This window comes from Malus domestica, chromosome 01 (genome assembly GCF_042453785.1).
Source record: "Malus domestica chromosome 01, GDT2T_hap1".
In the NCBI taxonomy this organism is placed as follows: Eukaryota; Viridiplantae; Streptophyta; class Magnoliopsida; order Rosales; family Rosaceae; genus Malus; species Malus domestica.
This window is the reverse complement of record NC_091661.1, coordinates 9,425,311-9,445,784: the sequence shown is the minus strand read 5'-3', so window position 1 is coordinate 9,445,784 and position 20,474 is coordinate 9,425,311. Positions and strand designations below refer to the sequence as shown.

Sequence of the window (20,474 nt, the reverse complement as noted above, 5' to 3'; positions counted from 1 at the left end):
GTAGTGGTGGCATACATGATTTTTTTTTTTATTAAACTCGAACTTTATTTTATAATGTTTTTTAGTAGAGTGATAGCATTAGTAGATAAATAGCTATTGTTAGGAGAAAGAGAATCATTGGGCATCAAACCCTCACTAGAGTGTAAATACATGATTGATTTGCGCAATTGCAGTAAATCGCCATATGGATATTGTATATTTTATCTGCTATTATTTTGAAAACTATTATTGAAAAAATAGAAAAATTATCAATTTGATTTTCTACAAAACTTAAGTTAAATATTGTTTTCTAAGTTTATTTTCACAAAAATGTCTAACGAACACATTTTCACACGTTTTTATATCTACGAACGAAAAAAATTGTTATGCAAAACGTTGACGAATAATTTTGCCAATTTCTATAGTTTTTCATTTCGCAAAAAGAAACCTGTACAATTTGGCAGAGTACATAATGTTTGGGTGATAATACAAAATTATAAAATTGGGCTGAATAGTTTAAAGCCGAGCCGAAGCACATCTGTCTCGCTTGATGTGATACTCTTTCTCTTTCTAAGTTGGCTGGAATATTATGGCAACTTAATATTTTATCAATAGAAGGCAATTACTGGTGGAATACACAAGTAGATACACCTAATAAGGTTAAGGAATCATACAACTTTAACTAATTATTATTCAACCTTTCCTAATTTTTTTTTTTTTTGTAAGTGAGAGGTTTTATATTTGATTCTCGCCAAATGGGTGGAGGAGTGGATTAAGTCTCACAATGGGCAAACCATAATAATGTGGTTCAAAATCGCCTTTGGCGATAATCAAACCAAGCCCTCTCACTTACAAGTAAAGATGAATATCACTAGACTAGAGTACTAAGTGACAACACCACTAGACCTTTTTTTTTTTTTTTTAAATACAATATTATATATACTAAGGGAAGGGGGTGGGCTAAGTCTCACAATGGACTAGTAATAATGTGGTTCATATTCGTCTTTGGCGAGAATCAAACCTAAAACCTCTTATTTACAAGTGAAGAGGAATACTACTAGACCGTAGTACTAAGTGACCACTAAACCTTCTTTTAGTTATAAAAAGTTCCATCCTAACTTGGACTAATTATATACAGTATTTTACAAGAGGAGAATTTCGCATTAAAAAGTCTAGATTTCTAATTTATCCTCCAAAATACCCCATTTACTAAGCTTTTTGTCAGGCTTGATTTTAAGGTAGTGTTATTCACACACTCTTATTAAGTTTTCTCCATTGATGTTCTTCAATTCATTTGATTCAACAGCAAAAAATCGAAAAAATGTGTGACAAGTAAAAATGAATATGTAACATCACCCTAATTTTATCGTTCCTGTCAGCACTTGGAAAGTCAGACTTAAAAACCAATTGGTCAGTCATTAAGGAAGGAGACAGCAGCAATTTGTGTGATTCCAAAGTGAAATCATGGTGTTTTCTTTGGCAAACCAAATAATTGAAAGTTCATTTCTCAAATAGTTCCTCTTGTTTGTTGGCATTTTCTGTAGGACCTGTGAAAAGGGATTGAGACGTAGCAGCCGGGCTTCCAAAATTTCGACAAGGATGTAAATCGAAGCTGTGCAATATATGTCATGTTTTGTGGCTGAAGATGAGTACTAAACATGTCACATCCCGGTCCGGACCCCCACCACATTTCGGACTCGACTCTGCCGTAGCATGATATTGTCCGTTTTGGGCCCCAACCATGCCCTCACGGTTTTGTTTCTGGGAACTCAGACGAGAAATTCCTAATGAGTCACCCATCATGAGATTGCTCTCTCGCGAACTTGCTTAACTTCGGAGTTCCGATGGAACCCGAAGCCAGTGAGCTCCCAAAATGCCTCGTGCTAGGTAGAGATGAGAATATACATATAAGGCTTACATGATCCACTATTCTAGACGATGTGGGATGTTACAAAACATTTCCACTATTCTAGACGATGTGGGATGTTACAAAACATTTCCTCCTTGTACTAATTGGATTAGAGAGTTTGGGTATAGTATTATTTTGTCTCTACTACAGGCTAAAGTTCGACTCACGTGTGGATGAGACGAGTATCGTATGTTCGATATTTAGTTATGGCTAGCACATTGAAAGTAAAGTACTTTGTTGCCCCACTTTGTATAAATGCTAACTTTTATATAAATATATATTATTGTGGCTTGTAGAAAATGGGTGATATGTTATAAAATCTTTTTTTTTATTTAAGTTACAAAAGTGGAAAATTAGAAGACCCAATATTATTCAGATTATGACTGATACTGATCCCTCAAGAATAGTGATGAGATAAGAAGTCGAATAATCATATTCCAGTCATAAGCCATGATCTCTAACTTCAAGGCTCTTGAAGGCACGGCCGATGCTTGACTACTTAAGGATAAATTGGAATTTTTATTCATAATTCTTCGAATTCAAATTACATAAGTTTGTACTTATGATCAGAATCGTTCATATTATGAATCATTATGTAAAGATCATCTTTACCAAAAATGAATTAAAACTAAGGTTGTTTAGCCAATCTATTACAGCATATACATAGATAGTTCGTAATGCTTTTATTAATTTCATTCATCTGTTTTTATACAGTTTAATGATTAAACAACCTTAGTTTTAAGTGATTTTTTGCAGAGACGATATTTATAGAGTGATTTATAATGTAAACAGTTCTAATCAAATTCTATGAATCGACAATAAACAATTTTGAATATGAACTTTTACTCATCATTTGAGTATCCCAAGTATTATTCTAATGGCACCCCTTATCAAGTCTTCCAAGTCAAAGAAACAAATTGATTTGATCGAATGGTAACATGGTTCAAGCCCTTCAATCACAATACACCATATGTACTGTTGAGAAGAAATTAGTTGAGAAGAAATTATCTTTGTGTTGATACGTTGTATTGTATGTGTGGGTGTGTGAGGTGGGGCCCTGTGGTGACCACCATGGGCCATGTTCTTTTCATTTTTAATGTAGAAAAGATTTCATGTGAGTTTGATTTCACAACCAATTACGATTGTGATTGATAACTCACACTAACAATTAATTAGTTAATAATTTAATAATTTAATAGTGTAACCACACCACACCATCTTCGCTGTCAGATGTGGATGTTTCTTCTCTCATGTCATGCGTGATGCTTGCAGGCTGCACCTAAGTTAAGAAGAATCTGCCACATGCATGTTTTTAATTTATGCATCTTTCTTTTTAAATAAAAATTGAAAACATGCATGTTTTTAATTTATGCATCTTTCTTTTTAAATAAAAATTGAAAAGAAAAGTATAATTCAACGTTCTTGTTGTGAAGAATAAATTTCACACAAACGTAAAATTATTCTGAGATTCATACAATAAAAAATGAAAACACACATAAGGCCTTGTCTCATTGTTGTGGTGTGAGCCAAAGGTTCTTCAATACATAAGTTAGTCGTAACGGTAAGAAAATGATTATTAAGCTATGAGTTTCTTGGCTAACGAATAATTAACTGTCATTGTGTATGAGCATGCCTTTATATAGAGCTAGACATGAAGTTGAAAATGATTTATAAGCGCACGCATGGTGCTCCCTAAGTGGTTAGTTTGAACCCCATGCGGTTCTGCCCTTTTAGCCACAAAGGTTGCTAAGGGAAAAGAGATGAGGGGCCTAGTTAGGAGTTTCTTTTAGGAGTATGTTTGATGCACGAGAATGAATCCATGGGAAATAATTTTCCATGCCTCTTCTTAAGAATGGAAAATATATTTTCTTATTTCCATGTTTAGTAAAGATGAGAAAGTAAATATGAAAAAAGAGACATATTTCGGATTTATCAAATATGAGAAAGGAAATGATTTCTCATATACCAAATACAACTTTAACAACATCGACGATCATGACCTTGTATGGGCCATGAGTGTAAGAATTATTATTTCTTAAAGATTCTACTAGATCTTGTCTTATCAGGCCCTTTTGAACTAATGGAACCCTTCTTGGACCTCAGTTGGCCTACTCAGCCTGCCATCTATGCTTAGAAAGGGTGACCCAACGTATCGTTTTACATGAGGCATAAAGCGCACATTGCCTAGTAGATGTGTCACCTTTGTCAGTGCGATTCACGAAGAGGCATCCCCTCTTCCATTTAACTCTCAACCCACACGCCACTTGGTAATAACAATCTGATGATATTCTTTTTTCATTTGTCAGTGAAAGACCTTATATTCGATTCTTACCAAAAAAACAAATTCGAAACCAACAAGTAACGTCCTCTCTAGGACAAATGAATTTTGGCTACCACACGTAATAATCCTTATATGAATTATAAGGCAAGAAAAAAATGGGATAGTTTGTAATATTCTCCTATTATAAACAATACAAAACAATGCTCAACTATAAATCTTTAGCGTTTCTTTGACATTTGCATTTAGTTTAATTTAAGCTTCTTCAAAAGTCAAAATGAGTTCCTTTATTTATTTATTCAATTTTTTTATTCATTAAAGTTGGGATATAAGTGTCCTTTCATAAATTGTACTAGATACAATGTGTGTGATTTAAAATTATAAAAAAGTCAATTTAATTAAAGTCAATTTATGTATAAAAATTAGTGAATTGGGGAAGTTAGAAAAAGTGAAAAAAAAAAAGTAGACGTGGGTGCAACTGAGAAGAGAGGGAAAGAGTTTAACAGCTTGTGTGTATGTGCTTTTAAAATGACTGAAGGTGTTTTTGATGAAAATGTTTTTGGAACCAATTTTTAGTAAAAATACAAGTAAATTCTAAAAAAACATTTAAAGTGCTTCCTGAAAGAGGCACATAACTGGTGCTTTTTGCAGAAAACACTTCAAGTGCTTTTGAAATCCAAAACTTTTTCTCTAAAATCGCTTTCAATTATTTTAAAAGCACATCCAAACGAATCATAAGGCATTGATAGGGTGATATGATGCATGGTTCTAAAATACGCTAGGCGCTAGTCAGGCGGGTAGGTTGAGACCTAGCGCCTAAGCATCTAGATGGGGCCTAAACAGATTTAAATAAATTTACTTTATATATATATATATATATATATATATATATATATATATATATATAAGTGCTTATGCACATAGAAGAAAAAAAACATAATTATTAATTAAATAATTATAAGTATGAATATATGGATTTATGTATAAAATTTTACGGCTTAAAATGTTGGTTTTGTAATATTTTTAAACCCATATGTTATAAATAATTGGTGGGCCTCATTTTCATATAAATAAAGGAAGGTTGGGTTTAAAAAAAGAGGTTCTATTGTGCTGTGAGAATAAACAGTTGTAAAATAAATTTATTGAGTGTTTAATAAACTTTATTTTATTTTATGTAAAAGTTCTTTTAACCAAAAAAAAAAAATGTCTGGATATTTGATAAAATTTTATATAAATTGATGTGAATATGATAAATGATTAAAAATATGATATTTAATGTGATTTAATAATTTTCAAAGAGAATAATATAAAGACAATGATTGTATTTTTATAAAATATGTGGGGATATACTTGTCATTTGAGAATTTTATTAAATAAACATTGATTACTATGTTTTTGCTTTTCTATGCTTTCTACTGTCATTGACAACAGTTTCTTAAAAAAATACTTTTTTTTTTTTTTGTTTTACCAAATACATTTGATGTTCTAGATTTTTTAGTAAGGTGCTCTTAAAAAACCAGGCCTTAGGCCTTTTAATGAACATTTTATTTTCAATTTTTATTTTTTATTTGAAAACACTGAAAATAGTTACCAAATGAGTGTTAAAAAAAATTGAAAATGAAATAATTATCAAAAAGTCCTTAAGGACACCAAAGAGTAAACAATTTATTACATAAAAATTAATAACGAACTTAACAGGAACCCCTAGCACATGATGGTGTTCAAATAGCATAGTTACTCAAAAAGAGAACAATTTCATTTATTCATCTTGTGCACAACCTGGGTCGCTTCTGTTTCAAGAAAGTCCTGAAGCACTGACTATATGCAAAACTTGTAGCAACTGAAACAAAATGCCACTCAAAGGGACGATCCGGAAACTTCCCATGGCAGTGACCCTGCATGAAAAGAACGGACATTTTCACTCTTTCTGCTGGTAACACATTGAACTGGATTATTCGCTTGTTTAAACAATTATGGAGAAGTACAACACTCGATCGAATGGCATTTTACGTATCTCTCAAAGCGTTAGGCCCTCCATTTTAACATGGTAGGCTCAGTATGTGTAGTTGAGAAATGGACTTTATGTAACGCTGATAGAAGTAGCATATGATTGGAGAAGCGTTAGAGCTTGGTCTGTGATAGCCCTATTCCTAGCACGCTTCACCCATTCACTCACTACTCCCATTGCTTGGGTGCCTTTCACTCCTTCTTCAAGTGCCTCTGCTGCTTCGGCTATCTTTCCTTCAGCTAGGTAGTACTCCACTTTGTTGATAATGGACTCAATTCCGTCCCCTGAGTGGTCCACTTCCTTCACCTATACAAAATCCCGAGGGCATGTACACCAAGCACTCCAATAAGTTGATTTATACTAGACTAGTAGTGAATTTAGTATGGAAACCCAGACCTCATATCTACTTACCTTCAACCAGGATGCAATATGTGCCAAGGAATGTGCCAAAATGCCACCACCACCAAGAGGGATTAAGCTGAGGTGCCGCACTGTCCCTTTCAAGGCATCAAACTGCACCGAGAATTAAGTTTAGCATTACATTCTTACTACGATTTTCAGAATTCACAAATCACAACTTGAAGCACTCAACTATTTTCAGTTCACAGAACTTCATAGTTCATACTAAAAATGGCAAGAATTCATGTATCTGAGGAAACTTCAATTAATAACTCATCCATTTTTCATGTAGACACTCTCTAAGTCAGGATATTGCTCAAAGTGAACCTGTACCTTTATGCATTTAATAAGGAAATAGCCAAGGCAAATTTATAATCTCAAGAAATGGAACTCAAGTGACCGAACAAACATTTAAGGATATTTAAAAAGTTTAGTCAATAGGTCCTCGATAAAGCATATTAAATTTTAATCTTACATATTTTCACAACTAAAAAATATATTAGAAACAAGGAATGACATTGTCTAAATTCCAGGCATATGAAGTGAATGCAATAGATTAAAAAGACCCTCGCCTACAACAAAACTTTATCAATATCAGCCTAGTTAAGTCCAAAAGTCATGTCTTCAAAATGGCGGATGGGGCAATTTCCTCAGAATCCTTGCTTATAAATGAAGAAGTAGACAACATGTCATCAACAGTTTTGAAAAACTTAAGACGTCTTTCACGGGGTAGTAACTTAAAATATGTTATGCATCTGTAGCCTGTTGCTCTAAAATGATGTATGAATTCTGAGGCAAAACTTGAGCATAACTTTAGCAAACAGCTTTATGTCAAAAAACTTAGAAATGCAACGAATTACTAGCACTTCAATGTTGTGCAATCAAACTTTCCAGGAGGAAAATACTTCCTTCCATCAACTATATTAAGAGGTATGGTCTTTCTTTACCATTAGCTAGAGGGGACAAAAGCCAAGTTCAACAGTAAAAGTAAAAGGTTACATAAGGGTGATAATAGTTGACAGTTGATCATAAGGGTAACGATCTCCACTAAAAAATATGTAATGAAAAGTAAGAAAAGAACTACTAACCTTCTGATTCAATTGCAATAAGGTATCTGTGCCATTCCTTCGTGTTTCTTCAGGAAGAGATGATAGGACCACATCCAAAATTGAATCTTTATCAATGCCTTCAAGGTAAGTGTGCAAAGCCTCTATTTCTCTCTCAATTGGCAATCCTTTTGAAAGTGCATCATCTAGTGCAAGTGCTCCCTGCAATACCCACAACACATCATTGATAGGATAAAACTTCAAGGCTAGAAAAATCACTGATGGGGTATGAATAAGATTATGTTCTCTTAAAAAAAAAATACAAAGGAAGTGAATGGGAAAGATAATAATAATATTCACCAAAGCAAATTTGTGAGCAGAGTGAGTCTGACGAGCTTCTTCAGATCTTGCATAGAATGCCACACACAAGGCATTTATCTACAAAAAGAACCTAAACATCAGATTTCGTAGTGGACAAATTCATCAATCACTAATTAGATACATTCATACACACAAACACACTATGTACATCCCAGGAATAATCTATTTAAGCTAAATTCATCAGTTAATATCGCAAAGTTGTATAATACTGAAGCCTGCATGCTTTAACCCTTTGAAAAGATCATATGGGGACCATTAGGTGTGATTTCATTTACTAATTCTTTTATGAATTTTCAGCCCTAAAGAGAGGCTTATAGTATAGAAAAAGGGGTGTGTGGATAGCACACCTCTTTTTACTTCTGACACACCCTTTTAATTTTCGACCGTCGAATTAGATGAATTGAAGATCAAAGGACAAAAATTAACAAGGGGTGTATGAGAAGTAAAAAGAGGTGTGTGGATAGCACACCCCTAGAAAAAAAGGGACCAAAATATTATGTATAAATAGCTAGAGCATTTTACACCAATAAATTTTTGGCCTGCAAAATTGGTGTTGCATTTCATGTAAGAAACGAAAAATGGACCTTCTGTAAAAACGAAATTGTATCCTGGCACCTATTACAGTTCCCCCCAATTGTTTTGTTCCATTCCTAAAATACAACTTCAAGTGACCACTGACATGGGTGAAGTGAGTTCATTTTCTGAGTACTATACAATCAATTGTTGTAGATGACACAGCAACTTTTCTGGATTCAAATTATCTCATCAAGATCAATATCACAATTCTCACTGAAACTTTTTTTAGACGGTTTAAACTTTTAATACAAAATGAACATGAAAGTAAGACCATAAATCCACATTTAGCTGTTTTGAACCATCCTTAGGAGACTTGAGCAGTAATCTTACATGAAGGTTTGCTTCTGCCATTTTCTCAATTTGGGATGCCTTCTCTCTTGCAATTGTTGCTGCCAGTCCCGCTTTTGCTAATTCCTCAACCTTCTTTAACTTCATTTCAGCTTCACTTTCCTGCATTTACTTCAAGTATCAATTTCAATTTACCAGTCATAATACGCTGATGCACCATAAAGACAAAAAGATAAAATAAAACAAAAAATGACAGCACCAAAGCAATTGTGCACCTTGTGCTCAAGTTCTGTCTTATATTTCTCTTCAAGCTTTTCTTGAAGTGACTTGAGTGCAGCAGCTGCTTTTGCCCTCTCTCTCTTTAATTCCTGAAAAAACACCACCAAAAAAAAAAAAGAAAAGAAAAAACTATAAATTTCCCTATAAAGTATAAGTACTTATTTCCTATGGACGGTTGGAATAAAAGTAAGAACAATAGCTGCATTGAAGTAAATAAAAGCTATTTGTAGGTCGGTCCTGAATAATCAGGATTACTGGATCTGGGGGTGGTGAAGAATATATACAACTCTGTGCATATGCTGGTTACCTATCTCCACTCCTCGTGCTTGACAACACTAGTCTTCCAACAGGATATGTATCCTATAGATTTGAGCAAAGAAATGACCATTTTCTAGACCAACAATATGCATCTTTTACTTGCATAGAGATCAGTATAACAAATTACAGACTAGACTCTTCACAAGCAGACAAAAGATGCCACTATGCTAGTGAGATAATGGGATGACTAGTAAAACAGGTCAACTAGCATGGTCATTTAGTATTGCATGGAATTATTGTAGTACACAATTTATACAAGGTGTCCTCCCAGTCAAGGCTCCAAATGAAAAAAGCAACAAGAAGATAGTCTATTGAAAATAAAACAAATCAGATATATGACAAAGCTCTTGAACCTTGTCTAGCATTGCTGCCTCTTCTGCGAGCATCAATTCCCTGGCCGCAGCATCCTTTAGTTTCTTTTCATACTTCTCCTGTGGTGAGCTAGGTAGTCAAGTTTATGAATAGTACAAAAGTACCATAAATTCTTGTCAATTTATGAATACTAAAGAGCTCCCCACAACTCTAGTTAGTCTTATAAAGCAAAGTGAACAATAAATTCTTGTAAGTAACAGTAGAAACCTTTAACATTCTCTTTTCTTCTGCAAAAACATGAGCATCTAACTCCGCTTGCCTTCTCTCAGCAGTATGAATGGTTTGTAAGAAGTCGAGAACTAACTTTCCATCTTTAGATATGTACGCATCATTTAGCCCTTCGATTGCATCGAGAGCCTATTGATCCAGAGAACCAGAATTCAGTGATACAATTGGACAATCCCTTTGATATTACAACATCAATATGCATGAAATGGGAAGAAGAAAAAGTGCTTATAACTACCTCTTTTTCATTAGGAAAGTTATTGTATTCAATACCATCCTCCCTATTAGTAATTTTGATGCCTTCATCGACCTCGTCCTTCAGATGATATGCCTTGAGGAGAGAACCTGATGGCTCTTCATCAATACCTAATGCAACCTGTAAAAACAAAGTTTCACCAAAAGCAACTGCATTTAAAACCCATTCAAATAAGCTCTCTTCGATGTTAACGTCTAATTGACAATTGTTTCTACATATAATTCTTGTGATACATCAAGTTTAAGTGGAAAGTGCAGCCTAAATTATCGGCATTCAATATCCACAAGTACTTAAAATTGTTAAAGGGAACCCAAATGAGAACTACCTCTGCCTTGTCTTGTACAATATCCGGTTGAGGTGGCGGTGTTTTCGCCTCCTTCTCTTGCTGATCTGCACTAGTCTGGGAAACTACGGGCGCCTCATTTATCTCCACACTAGTTTTTTCCCCTGCACTCTTCACGTCTACATTCCCTTCAGATGATGACCCAAGATTTATATTTTGGGAATGCTCAGGCAAACCTTTCTCACTTGTGATGTCACTCTCAGCTTTATTATCCTCATCCACTTGAGACTGCGGGTTTTCGCCATCGCTTCCACTCAAACCCTCAACATTGGGAACATCCGAACGCGTTTCGACCTTCTCCTCGGCAATGCCAGCTCTTTCTTCATCATGTTTTTCTTCTTCTACATGTTTGTGATCCTCCAAACCAATGGCAGCATCCTTAACCGAATCACTCTTCTCTTTGGCACCAAAAATTGGGTCTAGATACCCGGTTTTGTAAGCTGCCACAAGCCCAGCACCAACGGCAGCGCTTCCGAGGAAAATTTTGGCGCTGGAACCGCCGTTTCCCGGCGGCGGCGGATTGGCTGCATCGCCAGGGTGGTGGGAAGCAGTTTTGGGGGCTGCGGCGGAGAATTCCCTTGTAATCGGCCTCGGAATCCTTCTTCTAACCCCACGACGAGACGCAATCTGCAGAATTGACCTTCGCAACATGGATTTGTGATGTGAGAGAAGAGAGAGAGAGAGAGAGGGGGGGCGGTGAAGTGAAGGTGTCTCGTGGTGGTAGTGGTGGTGACTGGTGGGTGGGGAGGGGCGGAGTAGCAAACTAATAAATTGGGAAAACGAATCGTTTCGGTTCTGGGCCGGGTACGTAAATAAATAAGAAAGAAGCCCTAAGTACCTCTCTGAGCTCTCTCGTCCTCTCTCTCCCGCCCAACTCCTAATTCTTCCTCTCCATCTCTTAGCTTGGTAACCCTAACTCTCTCTCTCTGTATTCAGTTAGTTTTGTGATTTTGTTGGTGGGTTCTTCTCACTTGAACAGTTTCAGAGATGGGTCTATGTTTTTGGGTTTTTGTTAATTGTTTGCATATGGTTTGGAGTTGCTTGAAATTTAGGAGAAACCCAGAACCACTTTTGTACATTTGCGTTCTACAAAGCTTCAAGTATCATTCTTTTTACTGTTTTATGAGGCTTTAATTTCTATAATTTCTTTAATTTCATGATTATGTAGGTCACTTTGAGCACAAACTTTGAGTAAGAATGGTCGATTTCCTATTCGATGATATATTTAGCATTGAGAAAGTGGACCCAGATGGCAAAAAATTTGACAAAGGTTTGCTTCTAACTAGCTGCTTCTTGCTCTCTCTCTCTCTCGTCATTGCCACTTGCAGATCCAGACAATTTCATTTTTCAATCTTCATTAGATGCATTTATCTGCCTCTGAAATTTATTTCCATCTAATCCTGTTTTAGCATAATTATGGTCCTCATATGCATTACTCTGAGTCTCGTTGTTGTTAAATGTGTGTGTGGACATTGTATTTCTTTTTTGTGTCGTAGTAGAATTGATTTCTATTGGATTCAAACTACAATGAACTGACCGCTTAATACTATGGTCTAGTGATATTCCTCTTCATTTGTCAGTGGGTGATCTTAGGTTCGATTCTCGCCAAAGGCGAATTTGAACCACATTATTGCTATCCCATTATGAGGCTAAAACCCACTCCCTCCCCATTAGTGTAGATAATATCGTTTGTTCAAAAAAAAAAAAAAAACTACAATGAACGGACTTTTTTATGTAGACGAACAATAAGAAAGAGAAATGAGGTCTATTTGATTTATACTAGAATGAATTTTGCAATTTGTAAATATATAGAAATTTAATCGGCACTCTGTTTAGTGGTCGATCCTTTCGGGCTATGAGACATTATCCCCCCACCTAATAAATTGTCTAAAAGTGGTTTATTGTTGCCAACCCTCACATTGTTGGGAAAACGCCTTTTCCAAGTATTAGTTTGGCTGGCAATGGCATGATCAATAAGCCCTTCAACTCCTTTGAAATCTGTTCTAATGCTCTTTTGGTACTTTGATTAAATTTGGATTTTTGCTTCCTTAGTTTCCCGGATTGTAGCACAGAGTGAGAAGCATGGTGTGGTGCTGCTCCTTGATGTGAATACGGAGATATATCCTATGCATGCAAAGGACAAATTCTTGATGGTGCTGTCTCCCACACTTGAGTGGAGCGGAGCAACTGCTACTGGAAAACGTGGACAGGTACTCTACTTTGCATTGATTTCTAGTGTCCGATATTCCTTTTGGAGTGGAAATACATATTAACTCTGAGATATTGAATTTTGATGTAAACTCGTGGGTTGGTAGATTGAAAACATAGAGGGGACATGTTGTTCATGTCTGATTAGCTCTCGTACCTCCCATGTATCTTTGGCAGGTTGAGCAGAAATCTCTTGCCGACAAATTTGAATATATAATGCATGGATTGCTGTATAAAATGTCAACAGCATGTTCAGAATCTTCAAAAGGAAAACCGAAGGCTTCAGTTGAAGGTTCAAAGACTGATGTCAAAGTGTACGTGACATAATTCTCAAACATCTTTTTTTTTTTTGTTTTTTTGTTTTTTTGCAACCTTCGAGGTTTCTTATTTGCGTGTTGAGCTCATGACTCAACACGCGCAGAGGCACTCTCTCTCATGCAGGGTGAACGTTACTGGCATGCTTCTGGTTTAGTGGGATTCATTTTTTTGGATATCATTTAGGGATTGCTTGTGATATATGCAAGTAGCGCTCTTGTTTTAAAAATCATATAAAGGTCGAGATCCATTTGATGTCTGATATATTGCTGTCATCTTACGTTTTCTTGAAAACAAATTGTCAAGAGATAAAAGAGATGAAAATGTTCTAATCGTTTAACGGCTTTGCGGTTACCTTACTAAAATGCATGCGTTTGACTGGGTTTTTGTGATTGGGTTCAGGGAGGTATATGCTTCATTTGGTGGGCTTCAGATGATGCTGAAAGGAGATCCTTCGAGTTGTACTAAGTTTACGATTGATCAGAACTTATTTTTGCTTATAAGGAAATTGATATGATTTCATCGCATCATTGAAACTTTCTATGTTACTGTTACTGTATTTCCCTTTTAAATAGGTCGAATTTCAACTTTTGCGTTTCTTTAACGCTGCGACTTTGCATTCTCATATATATATATAGTGTCGTTTAGTATTATGATTTAGTGGTATTTCTCTTCACTTGTAAGTAAGAGGTCTTAGATTTGATTATCGCTAAGACGAATTTGAATCACATTATTGCTAGTCCATTGTGGGGTTTAGCCCACTCTCCCACCCCTTAGTGTAGATATATCGTTTGTCCCAAAAAAAAAAAAACACTTGCCGGTTTGTCATAATTAGGTTGGTTGGTTTTTCGGTTTTAAATCTAGCCCTTGTTGGTTGTATGCCCTAAAAGAAAATTGTCCGACAATAGAATTAAAACCTTTTGGTCGATATATTTTCTGTTAATTAAACCATAATAAATTGGGAAATACTTCAAAATGGGATAATTTCTTAATCTTCGAGGACATTTCAAATATGCACACAACATGCGCACGCTCTGCACAACAATTGGATAGAAATAGGATTTTTCTTAACCTTGAAATGACCTAATTGCCCTTGTATTTAAATGGGTTAATTTGTCAAACCAAATCCACATTTCTTCCTCCTTGTTCGAAAATATGTGGTGCCCAACCCTTAGCTCCAACAACCCTAACCCCAAATAGCGCGACCTTCTTCCACCCCATTTTCGACCGACGCAACATCTTCTACCCCATTTCTGGCCAACGCAACCCTTTTTCACCCCAGTTTCCGACCAACGCAACCTTTTCCATCCACTCTATACATTTAGGAGTTGTTGTACTGTGCATTTGCACATCCTTTCGAAATATTTGAAAAAGATGTTTCCACCCTAGCATTTGCACATCCTTTCCAAAAAATTTCAATGGCAAAATCCAAAAAGAGGTACGCTTTGAAATAAAATTTAATTTTTTGAACCTAGGTTATGTAAAATTGGGAATTTTGGGTTTTGGGTGCGAATTAGTGTTTTGTACAGTTAAGTTGTTTGATGTTAATTTATATCGTGCATGTGGTTTAGAGGTTGGTGGAAATTAATTGATTGAAATATGTTCATCAATTCGTGCATACTGCATGCATAATCCGTGCATGTCTATATATTGGGCACGCTTGAATTTGGTTCATGAATTCATTAAATTTGTGCATAGTATATGTATATTATGTGCATATATTGTGCATATCCTGTGCACGCGTTGATTTTCGTCATACTTGTAGTTGGTGGATGAACTGGTTTAATTTGGGCAGACAATATGCATATGATGTGCATATCCTCTGTGCATGCTTATCTTATTTAATTGATTTGCTTATGTTCTAAATATTGCAGTTCTAAAGTCAAATATGTGTCTCCGACGGAACTCGTGTGTTCGTCGCATGAGGTGTTTCCTGCAACCATCTCTTGTCTGTCATATGCTCGGGGTGTCTGGGAAATATTAGAGGTCGATTTACAAAGGATCTACTGAACAAATTTGAAGCTTCATGATTTGGCCATTTGGTTGATGTGGATCACATTGACTGGTTCGGGCAGCTTACCCACTACGTTATCCTTAAGCTATTAAGGATAAAGTGCGTGATGATTCCTTTTGTAACATCCCACATTGCCCAGAGGAGTGGATCATGTAAGCCTTATATGTATATTCCCATCTTTACCTAGCATAAGGCCTTTTGGGAACTCACTGGCTTCGGGTTCTATCGGAACTCCGAAGTTAAGTGAGTTCACCCGACAGCAATCCTAGGATGGGTGACCCACTAGGAAGTTCTCGTTTGAGTTCCCAAAAACAAAACCGTGAGGGTGTGGTTAGGGCCCAAAGTGGACAATATCATGCTACGGCGAAGTCGAGCCTAGGATGTGGTGGGGGCCCGAGCCGGGATGTGACAAGTTGGTATCAGAGCCAATCCTTGGCCAGATGTGTGCCGATGAGGACGTCGGGCCCCTAAGGGGAGTGGATTGTAACATCCCACATCACCCAAGGGAGTGGATCATGTAAGCCTTATATGTATATTCCCATCTCTACCTAGCACGAGGCCTTTTGGGAACTCACTGGCTTCGGGTTCCATCGGAACTCCGAAGTTAAGCGAGTTCGCCCGAGAGCAATCTCAGGATGGGTGACCCACTAGGAAGTTCTCGTGTGAGTTCCCAGAAACAAAACCGTGAGGGCATGATCGAGGCCCAAAACGAACAATAACGTGTTACGGGGGAGTCGAGCCTGAGATATGGTGGGGGCCCGGGCTAGGATGTGACACCTTATCCTTCATTTTTGGGAACATGTTGCGACTTTCAGGAGGCCCAAATTATGTATGGTGACGGGACTCAGTTTTGGAGAATCCCTCCCCACCCCCCTCCCAAAGTGAAGGATGATGAATGTTGTCTTAGAGACATCTATTTCAGGGGGAAGAATAAGATAACCCTATAAACAATCGAAGGAGTAATTCAACATGTGCCAACATCCAAAAGATAGGTACAAGCTCGGTCTACTGTACTTTGTCCACTTTGTTGTTTTGGGCAAGGAGAAGGAGTTGGCCATTAACTACCACCTGCTTCAATTGGTAGAATATGTAGAAAAATGGGAGAGATATCCCTAAAGAACCGCATCATTCCAGGTGTTGATGCCAAGCATATCCGCAGCCGCTTTGACCCGCCACAAGGTTGTAAAAGAAAAATCTGTAGAGAAACTGGGGGAACGGTCCGGGACTCTTATAAGTTGAACACACTTTTGCCTTCATTTTCGCTACAATTTATTGACATTATTGCTTTAAATTTTGTAGATTTGGTTGTTTGAAACATTGTAGTACTTGAGGTAAAAAAACTATGCGAATGTGCACACGGAGAACCCTTAGTTATTGCCCCCGACTTGCTGTTGGGACACCTACCTAAATCCGTCCCATCACAAGCTGAATAGCAGTATTTTTGCTAAAAAAAAGGTATGTGTTTATTCGAGTTTTAATAAACTTAGTGAATTTTGTATTTTGAATTGGTTTTACTTATGTATGCAACACCGATTTTGTCCGATGTAGGTTGTTGTCCACCCGATTACTCCGACCAAGGAAGAAAAGATGGCACCTTACTGGAATGTCATATTTGATGATGTTGAGGCTGGTACAGATGCAACACCAGAAGACAAAAGTAAAGGTGTTGCGGATGCTGATTAGGACTCTAAGGCCACGCCTTCATCTGGACCCAAATGGAAGGCGAAGAAGGGATACCACACACACTTGGGAGCGTTGCCATCATCATCCCGGTCAACAGTGAGTACATAAATCCCCGTAAATTGTAGTTTGAATTTATAGGCATGTATTGTTTCTAACTGGATATTGGTTTTGGTGGACTTATGATATGAAATCATTGTTTTTTATACGCATAAGTTTGAGTTTGTTTCTAAGCAACAATTTGAAGAATTTTCAGTGACAATGGAAGTTCGGTTAAAGACAGTTATAGAGGCATTAGAGGAGGAGCGACGTGCCCGCATGAAGTTAGTTACTGAGCTTTAACATTTACAAAGCGACATATGGAAAATTGTTTGACAAGCCCCCGACCCCTGAAAAGTCGATAGGGTCAGGGTGGGACACATATAATGTCCCCAAGGATGAGAAGGTCGACAGTTCCCCGGAACATCCACCTGGTTATAAAGATCTCACTGCAACTTCCCCTCAACCTGAAACCTCTGCCGGCGAAGGGAAGTCGGATCGGGGAAAAGACATAGCCCCCACTACGAATTTGCCTACTTTTGATGTCGACTTGCTGGAGATAATTGAGGCTGAGAACGCAAACGATGTTGCCCAATCACTGTTGCGTATAGGGGTGGGTTGGAAAAACCGAAAACCGAAAAAAACCGACAACCGAACCGAACCGAGACCGAAAAAAACCGAACCGAAAAAAAAACTGAACCGAATCTGATGAACCGAACCGAACCGAAATTGGTTGGTTCGGTTTCGGTTTTTTAGGTATGAAAACCGGACCGGACTGAACCGAACCGAAATATGAAAATAAAAGATAAATATTCAAAACCTGCTGGAATGAAGGTTCGAACCCCTTCCGTCCAGGTTGGGGATAGCTCATTCAAGCCAACTTGACTGTAGGGTTTGTATTGCTATGATTGTACCAGCATAATATTTATAGGTATTCTAATCTTTAATGTTTTATAAAATTTATAAAGCTTACAAACCCTAGTAGCAGCCGTCACCCCCTTTACCTTTTCATTCTCAAACATTCACTCTCTCTCTCCCTCTCTCCCATCCGCAGCTCTTCCTCTCTGCTTCCTCATTCAATCTTTCATTCCTTCTTCTCTTCCTCACTTCAACTCTCCTTCCTCTCTTCCTCTCTTCCTCTCTTCCTCTCTCTCTGCTCCTCGTCTAATATTCCTTGCTTTCTCCATAAACTTTCGATCTCTGCTTTTCAAATACAAGTCAAATAGTTTTTTAATCTGGGATTCATATGGAGGTCGCACGGTCCAGACATCCATCTTTGTTCCTCCGGATTTCTTTAACAGTAAGTATTCAATTTCTTTTTTTTTTTTTTTTTTTTTCTGTTTCTTGTTTAATTCTTTGAGTGCTGAAAATGGTAGTTTTTTTTGTGTATTGATTAATAGTTTTTATTTCTTTGGTTTGTTGACTATGCTGTGTGAATTTATTTGTTGACTATGCTTTGTGAATTTTTGAAGAAAAATTGGCTGATGTTGTTCGTGAATTTATGTGGTAGAGATCTTTGGTCTTTGGATCTATACTCTTTATTAAACCCTTGGATCTCGTCTGTTTGGCTGTGTTCGGACAGGTGCTCGTGGCCGGATGTTACAATCGGCGAGGCGTCGGTTGGTTGGTGGCGAGGGTTTGTGGATGCTTGGCGGCGGGTGATGCAGTAGAACCCTAGGTTTTCTTTTGTTGTATTTTATGGCTTGGGCCTGTATTGTTTGTTGGATCTATTGGGCAGTTTGGCAGGTGCTCTTTTGGGCTAGTTTACCAATATCCATATCTTAAAATAATAATAATAATAATAATAATAATAATAATGAAAAAAACCGAACCGGACCGAAACCGAACCGAAAAAAACCGAAACCGAAAAAAACCGAACCGAAAAAAAACCGAAAAAAAAATGGACCGAACTGAACCGAACCGAAATTTCGGTTCGGTTTCGGTTTTGGCAAAAAACCGAACCGATTCAAACCGAACCCAGCCCTAGTTGCGTATATTACAGTTTAGAGTGGTGGGTGAGTTGGGAGAAGAGCAAGTTTCAACCTTGGAAAGGAAGATGAGGACACAAAGGTCAGCGAGCATGGTACCCACATTGACAAAGGCGCTGACGTGAACTAGGTCACCAATCCATCTGGTTTGGAGCCCCTTTTTGGTAACATAATGAAAATATGGGGAACAAACATACAATGTGTGTTTATTTAAGTATTCAACAAGTCTCTTACAATTTATTGAAAAAATAAAATGCAAAAGGAAAATTATCTATTTTCTGTCTAAGTGAGTTGTCTAGGCAGGCACCTCAATAGGTCTACGCACATTTTCTTAATTTTCAAATGCCTAGGCATTAATTGGGTTGGTGGCCAACTACTTAGCACCTAGGCGAGGTCTAGGTGGCTCTAGGTGCGGATTTTTAGAACAGTGTTAGTAAGAGAATGTGGCAGAAGCGTAAATGATTGCAATTGGTGCACCATTTCACCTCTCTCGAATCCTACAAAAGATGGAAAGTTGGTGATGGTCATTCAGTCGAGTTCCCGAAGCCCTTACGGATCATCCCAAAGTCGGATGTGGAGGTTTTCGTCGACGTCTTGACGAGTTAGGTGGGTTCGTCGAGTTAAGTTCACTTTCGGTCGTCATTCAAACAATTGAATATGAACTCAATGTCCATATATCCCTAACAACCTATCATTTTTTTTGTGTACCAGCGATAAACTGGACTTATTTGGATTGGCTACCGTGGGTCGAGATTTTTTTACCGCACTTTTTCAGTTCGAAGGTACTTTGAACAACAATGTAAGTAATTGCTCTTCATTTGTAACTAGTTTCTGTTTACCACATTATAAGCTAGTACAATAGTTTAATTTTGGCCTTTAGAATGCATTTGACCTTGGATTCAACACATCAACGTTGGCATTTACCTTTTGAGGAAGTGATCAACGGAGCATCCTAGAGATTTCGGGGTGCGGTGGACAATTGTTGACTTCTATTTATGGGTAAGTGTTATGTTATTATTGTTATCATCTCTTCTGTCTACTTATGTTCGTAATACGGTTTTGCACCCCATTTACAAATAGGCAGACATGTCCTTGGTTTTTGTTTTATGGGAAAATCTGAAATCGTGTTGCAACGCATCGGTGTAGGAAAAAATGAAGCAGGAACATGCACAATTTGAGACCCTTGTTGTAGGAAATGGTAAGGGCAAGTCCAAGGCAAAGGCAAAAGAAGCTCTGGTTTTTAAGCACTTGATGAAGGTTATGTCAGTTGATGCAACTGTGACGCCACATACGTGTGTGATGAGTAGATTTTATATTATATATTTTACCCTAATCTTAGTATATTTTGGTTAATATATTGGAAGAATTTTGATACTTTGAATTGTATTTTCAATATAGGACTTTCGACTTCCTCTGGAGCAAAATAGGACCAAATTGACGAATTTTGGAGTAATTCCAGTTGGAGGACGTTCGTGAGTCACTTAGCTTGATCGTATCAAAATTTGGGATTTTTCCACCAAGCGGTTATTTTCTGGCGATGAAATAAACAAGCAGTGCTGGAAAATGACGTTTT

General features: G+C 37.2%; 2 protein-coding genes across 3 annotated transcripts; one reads left to right on the top strand and one right to left on the bottom strand.

Annotated features, from left to right (window-relative positions):
• Positions 1 to 5,900: 5,900 nt before the first annotated feature.
• On the bottom strand, positions 5,901 to 11,308 carry LOC103437617 (MICOS complex subunit MIC60, mitochondrial). Its single transcript, XM_008376100.4, has 10 exons — positions 10,640 to 11,308; positions 10,297 to 10,434; positions 10,041 to 10,190; positions 9,815 to 9,892; positions 9,140 to 9,232; positions 8,907 to 9,026; positions 7,980 to 8,057; positions 7,662 to 7,841; positions 6,586 to 6,687; positions 5,901 to 6,480 (listed from the first exon to the last, which is right to left on the bottom strand). The coding sequence occupies exons 1-10, from the start codon at positions 11,306 to 11,308 to the stop codon at positions 6,247 to 6,249; spliced, it is 1,842 nt and encodes a 613-aa protein (XP_008374322.2). The 3' UTR covers positions 5,901 to 6,246.
• Positions 11,309 to 11,426: 118 nt separating this feature from the next.
• On the top strand, positions 11,427 to 18,684 carry LOC103437616 (DNA-directed RNA polymerases II and V subunit 8A-like). 2 transcript variants are annotated; one of them, XM_070822786.1, is made up of 9 exons: positions 11,427 to 11,563; positions 11,826 to 11,927; positions 12,710 to 12,867; positions 13,043 to 13,179; positions 13,583 to 14,618; positions 15,055 to 16,649; positions 16,743 to 16,973; positions 17,131 to 18,213; positions 18,496 to 18,684. In XM_070822786.1, exons 2-5 carry the CDS (start codon positions 11,855 to 11,857, stop codon positions 13,695 to 13,697), a joined length of 483 nt encoding a protein of 160 aa, XP_070678887.1. In that variant the 5' UTR covers positions 11,427 to 11,563; positions 11,826 to 11,854; the 3' UTR covers positions 13,698 to 14,618; positions 15,055 to 16,649; positions 16,743 to 16,973; positions 17,131 to 18,213; positions 18,496 to 18,684. The 2 variants fall into 2 exon arrangements, with proteins under 2 accessions (XP_070678887.1, XP_008374320.1); XM_008376098.4 differs by having other exon boundaries at positions 16,743 to 18,213.
• Positions 18,685 to 20,474: the final 1,790 nt, after the last annotated feature.